Here is a 6,670-nt window from a genome sequence, read left to right as displayed (position 1 = left end):
TATATATATATTCAAATGTTGGAGAGAGAGAGAGAGAGAGAGAGAGAGAGAGAGAGAGAGAATAAAAAGTGCAATCAATACGATCAAGCCTATAATTTCGTTTGATTCTTCAAAATTAAAAAAAAAATTGTGGTTCAATGAATCTCACAGTGAAAGCTATATCGTGATTGATGTGTCCTCCGTGTTGCACTTTTGAAGCTTATCGCGATTTCTGTCGGTAAATCTATCATTAAGATAACCGTTATTAGCAAAACTTCTAGGACTATAGGAAGTTAATTTAGATAATTAACTTCCTTGGATAATAAAAGAATAATTTGGCTTTCGCAATTTTTCTTTTTTATTTAAACATTGCTTATATTATTCACATTGCTTATATTATTGTCCAATATTTGTCCAATATGAAATGATATTGATTTTGTTAGAAACTGCAATTTTTCTAGGCTATAAAATCATTTTATATTCATTATCAAAATTTTATATGGTTCAATATAATTATAATCATTTTTTAATATCGATACATCTAAATTATTTTGTTTTGACTGGAAATTTACATTTTTCAGAATTTCTAACTAGCTCAAAAGTGTTTCTATAATATTCTGAATAGTAGAATGAGGAATTGCATTAATTATTATTGTAAAATTTTGAAATATAATTTAAAACAAACATATCATTTTTATTCTGATATTACATATCATTCTGATATGATAGTACCATTTCTGCAAGTCCTTCAACATCTGTATCTGTAATTCCATCTCTATCTGTAATTCCAGCTTTAAAGAAAACAGCAGTTTCAAGTTTTGATTTATCATATTTCTTTAATATATTCATATTTTTTCATTTTTAATGAAACAATCATTTAAATACCGTTTTTATCTTTTTATTGAATTAAATGATCGATAGTAATTAAGGATGTATCACACATACTTGGAAAGAAAATTAAATTTGGAAATGTATTTAATACTTTCTGGGGACTATATACGTAGTGTATAAATTCACATAAGAATTAAAATCCAGCTAAACCGTTTAAGGCTTTGATTTCTATAGTTTGTTATCACACATATACAGTCCTATAATGCAGGGTGAGCCATCTAGCATTTGGAATTTCAACTATCGGTTATTTTGAGTTTGAAAGGCGTAATAACATTTATGACATATCAGAAATTTAGTTTTTTGTTTGACATTTACGAAATGGGTCGCTATACACTTGAACAAAATTGGGAAATATTGAAAACTTATTTCCAAAGTGGTGAGTCTTCAACCCAAACTGTAAGAAATTTACGTGGAAAATTTGGTAGAAAAGAAATGCCTTCAAGCAGTTTGTGGATCAATTTGTGAAGCGAATTCGGCAAACTGGATCCTTATTGGATAAAGCAACTCGTTCACGTGCTCGTCCAGTAAGGTCAACCAAAAAGGTCAACCTGTTGCTTAGAGTGTGCTTGAACAACCATCAACATCAACTCGCTATCGTTCTCAAAACTTGAACATTTCACGCACTTCTTTGAGAAGAATTTTGAATAAAGACCTCGGTATGAAGCCGTACAAAATTCAATTAGTGCAAGAATTGAAGCTGCATGACCATCCGATGCGTTTTCGGTTCGCCCAATGGGCTGAACAATGCTTGGTTGAAAATGAGCATTTTTACCGAAAAATTATCTTTTCTGACGAAGCTCATTTTCACCTCGGTGGCTATGTGAACAAGCAGAATTGTCGTATTTGGGGGTCAGAGAATCCGCACGTCGTCATGGAGAAGCCGATGCATCCACAATGAGTAACTGTTTGGTGTGGTTTTTGGTCCGGCGGCATCATTGGGCCATTTTTCTTCGAAGCAAGGAGCTGCCGTCACTGTCAATGGCGAGCGCTACCGCGCCATGCTAAACGAATTCTTGCTTTCCAAATTTGAAGAGGAGGACACAGATGACATTTAGTTTCAACAGGATAGCGCACCTTGCCACACAGCCAACGCTACAATCGATCTTTTGCGCACTGTCTTCGAAAATCGCATAATCAGCCGAAATACTGATGTCAATTGCCCGCCTCGCAGCTGCGATTTGACTCCGCTGGACTATTTTTTATGGGGAACCGTCAAGGATGAGTGTTACGCTAACCAGCCAGAAACGATTCAAGAATTAAAACATGAAATCAAAGTTGCCATCGATGAAATACGCGCCCATACAGTGGAAAATGTACTGAAAAAATTGGGTTGATAGAATGAGATATTGTGCAGCCAGCCGTGGAAGTCATTTGAATGAAATTGTATTTCATGTTTAATGGCAATGTACTACCTTTCCAATAAAGCCATAAACTTTGAAAAATATTCATGCGTTTTTTTTTAGAGCCAAATTAAATTCCAAATTTTAAATGGCCCACCCTGTATATTATATTGTTTAATACTAAATAAGCTCTATATATATATATATGAAAGTTGTATGAATAAGATTATATTTTTATTTACTAACATATTTTAATCGTTTATTTATTTTATTTGTTATTATTTTTATTGCTAAAAATAAAAATTTTTTAAAATAAAATTCTTTAAATATTCAAAGTAATTTATGCAAAGTTTCATATATATATATAAAAGATGTATGAATAAGATTATATTTTTATTTATTAACATATTTTAATCGTTTATTTATTTTATTTGTTATTATTTTTATTGCTAAAAATAAAAATTTTTTAAAATAAAATTCTTTAAATATTCAAAGTAATTTATGCAAAGTTTCATTGCGATTCACTAATTAATTACAAGATAGTTAAAGATATAGAACAAAATATAATAATATTTTGTTTATTTATAACTAGTTCATGCATCGCAATCTAACTCTATACAATAATCTTCAATCTAACTCTATAAAATAATATTGAATATATTATGTGCTTATATTAAAAAATTGAAATTTGTGTCATTTATTTTATACATTTCCATGCATTTTTATAAGAGCATAGATTTAAAAAATACTACTATTTAATAAAATAATTTATGATCCAATAAACGGCCAAATTTGTATTATTCGTATTATTTTTAAATGTGATTTAGAATAATCTAATAGGTATTTTTTTCATAATTTTATTATTATTTTGAAAAAAATATAAAGCATCCTAATGCTACAAGTCACATTGAAAAATATGTAATAATAATATGTAATAATATGTAATAATAATAAATATGTAATAATAATAAATATGTAATAATAATTATTATTAATTTACTCTCTCTTGCACTTTTTAATTAATTTATGCATTTATTTTAGATGCAATATTAATAATATTTAGAATATTGTTTTCATGTTATATATACTTATATGAATAAATAATCAGACGTGATGTAATTCATGAATAATTAATATTTAATATGTGAATTGAAAACAAATATCTAAAGCTTTCAAAAACGTGACTGTTCGTATAATACATCTTCGAAACTTATGAAAATCTTTTTTATGTCGGAGTATGTCCTTTTAAGATTACAAAAGATTGCACTAGTCCACTTTCAGTGCATAGAATTTCTTCAATTTGCTTCTTTTTAGTTTCTATAATAGTGGGAATATTAGCAGGTGTATGAAAATGAGAATTTTTTTTCAGATGTTAAAATTATTATTAATCATTAATCAGTATTCGTTATAATGTATAAATTAATATACCTTAACTTGTACAATAACTCCACTTCGACTATATTCAATATTAGGCTTTCAGTTAATCGTTCTTTTTATGTATCCCAATTTTAAAGCAATAATGAAAATAATAAGTATTATTTAGCATAGAATCTGCAATGATGCCAATGTATATAAATGCACATAATATTGAAAAAATCAAGAAATACTGCTTAATAAATACGCAATACTTGTTAGCGAATAAATATGTTATTATAATTATTAAAATATTTTACCTATAGTAACACAATACAAATAATGTTATTAACTTTTCAATATTTTTTGTCTTTTATGATTTCCAAAAGTAACAAATCGCTTTGAGATTTGCTAATGAGTAGTAATTTTTCAAATACAGTTTTGAAATTTAAAAATATTCTTGATTATAATTATTTGAAAACTTTTTCTTAAAATCGTTATTAATCTAAATAAATTATTTATAAATAACCTTATTTATAAACAACTAATTATATATACAATAAATTATTTATAAACAACTATAATGTAAATTTATAAGTAAATTTAATATACATCATATATATCATTAAAAATTCTTTCGAATGTTTTATAATTGGACAATTTAAAAGTATTTGTTCAGGTTTTTGTTTGAAAGAAATATGTTTTGTTTAATGTGTAAAAAGTCGCTTCCCACTTTCCAGGGATTCCGATTATTTCGTAGTCATATAAAATCTGCGTTATTTAGCTCTATAATAAAATAAATGAAATTGTTTTAATAAATTTTTAGCAAGAAAAAAGACTTCAAACACTAATAAAATTCTTCCTATTATGATAACTACAAATAGAATAGATAATATTACTTTGTAATATTATCATTTTGATAAATAGTTATTCATTAAATAAATTTTATTTTTTGCCAAAAGTTGAATATTAGTAATCATCGATGATACATGGCATGAAACTGCACCTGAGATTTCCACATTCTTTAACAAGATTCTTTCCTAAATCGTCAACATGATAGAATTCCAACAGTCCGTGAAATGTAATTTTATTTTTATACTTATCGACTAATTTATCTCTGGCCATTCTACATCTATTACCTTTTGCCTGAGTTGTATTTTCTTATAGGTGGAATATAATCAATTTCTTTTACTTCCTTAGGGAAAATTTTTATTATATTATCCGAATTGTCACTTGTAAGATGGCTAGAAAAATTTATTAGAATTGTACAAATATAACATAAAAAGTACAGTATAATATATGTATGAAAATAATATTTTACATTTGTAATAGAGTAATTGAATTTTTTAATGTCTATATTAATATAATAATCAGCAAAAAGCAATGCCCATACCGGAAGCTGGATTTTGAGTGCTTTAAATAATTTTATGTGAATTTATGTACATAGCTTAGCGCCGAGACACTATCAGTGTCTTCAAATACCACATCTCTTCGAATTATGCGCTGAAATAATTTTTCGGACTTATAAACGCAACTACCATAGCAATATTACATATTAAATTGCTTAGGAATTTAATAATTTGATGCTTAATTGGCATTATTGAAAATCTTATTGAAAATCTGTAAATAAATTTATTACGAAAAATATTCTCTCTCTCAGTCGGGAATCGAACCTGGATTTCTAGCATTCCATGTTAAGACGCTTGTATGGGTAATCATTGTATAGTAGATTCAAGTAATTATTGTAAAAATTTTTAAATATAATGAAAATTTTTTTCCATGCAAAAATCATTTATATCATAATTAGATAAGATTTATATTATACTACTTCGTAATCTTTTAATTATAATATAATTTTGATGATTAATTCTAAAAAGATGAATTTATACAAAGTACATATTATGTCTAAATTAAAATTCTTGTATTTATATTATATATCTGATCCATAATAAATGATTATGCGACAATTGACACAGAATGCCATTATATTATAATTACAGTGCGATATTGCTGTTACAGCTTTAGGACTACGTTCCAAGATCAGCAAGTAACTTTTTTGCTGAATTAAAAAATACATGTAAATTCATGTAGAAATGTTATCAGACATAGATTCAGCTTTGACCGAATAAAAGTTTTTTCATTTGTTTGTGTTAGAATAATTATGATTCTTCTACGATAAGGAAAGCCGTAACTTTTCCAGATGACTTCCGGGATACATATATAATACGTATGTGAAACAATCTTCGTGTAGCTTAAGCATGATATGCTGTGTACAAGAGATTTTTCTTTATTTCTAGGTAAGTAAAGAAGAACTCGCGAAATTAGTGCAGAGTTTCGAAGAGCAAGACATCCTGACGTCGTCCGGGGTTACCTTAGCTGGTAATAGGTACATCTACTTATCGGGCACGGACCGTGTGATAAGGGCAAAACTTGGCAAAGTCGGCGTCCATTGCATGAAGACGACGCAAGCCGTAGTTGTCTCTCTGTACGAGGACCCCATACAACCACAGCAAGCCGCATCTGTCGTTGAAAAACTGGGCGAATACCTCGTGTCCTGCGGCTATTAGGTCAGTATGTGACAATAACTTTCAGCTTGTTCAGCTTAAAGTAATCATCGCCATCACGAAGAGTTAGCGCTTTATTATAGGAAAGGTGTAGAGTGAAATTTGTTATCAGTTAGAAAATTCTCTCTTTCTTATTTTGGGAGATGTTTTATTATATTAGGTGTACAACTTTGCTTCCGCCGTTTTCCTATAGATGGCTTTAGTGGTAAGTGGTTGAAATAAATAGATCATAGACGTCATACAATAAACTTGGGCATCTGTCAACATAACCCCATAGAAACATTAGTCGATTTGTGTCTGCATCATAAAGTTATTCTCGATTGAAAATGTCAGTTTACGAGCTAAATTCTCATCATTTGCGGGAGGTTTTAATTTTTTGCTTCAATATGAAGAAATCTGCGGCTGAGGCTCATCGAATGCTCTCAAATATTTATGGTGAGGCCGCTATTAGTGAAAGAACGTGTCGTGAGTGGTTTCAACGCTTCAAGAACGGTGATTTTGACGTCCAAGGTCATGCTCTGTATTTGGTGGGACCAGCTCGGT

The 6,670-nt window shown here is 28.8% G+C and overlaps 1 protein-coding gene across 1 annotated transcript in view; it reads left to right on the top strand.

Moving 5' to 3' along the window:
• Positions 1–6,670, top strand: part of LOC108693201 (profilin) — a 24,160-nt gene that overhangs the window by 4,794 nt on the left and 12,696 nt on the right. The window contains exon 2 of the mRNA XM_018202015.1: positions 5,861–6,130. Coding sequence (XP_018057504.1) covers positions 5,861–6,130 — 270 coding nt within the window. The remainder of the gene's footprint in view (positions 1–5,860; positions 6,131–6,670) is intronic.

This window comes from Atta colombica, unplaced genomic scaffold (assembly GCF_001594045.1).
Source record: "Atta colombica isolate Treedump-2 unplaced genomic scaffold, Acol1.0 scaffold89, whole genome shotgun sequence".
Classification (NCBI taxonomy): domain Eukaryota; kingdom Metazoa; phylum Arthropoda; class Insecta; order Hymenoptera; family Formicidae; genus Atta; species Atta colombica.
The sequence above is the reverse complement of the archived record's forward strand: the minus strand, read 5'-3'. Positions and strand labels throughout refer to the sequence as shown.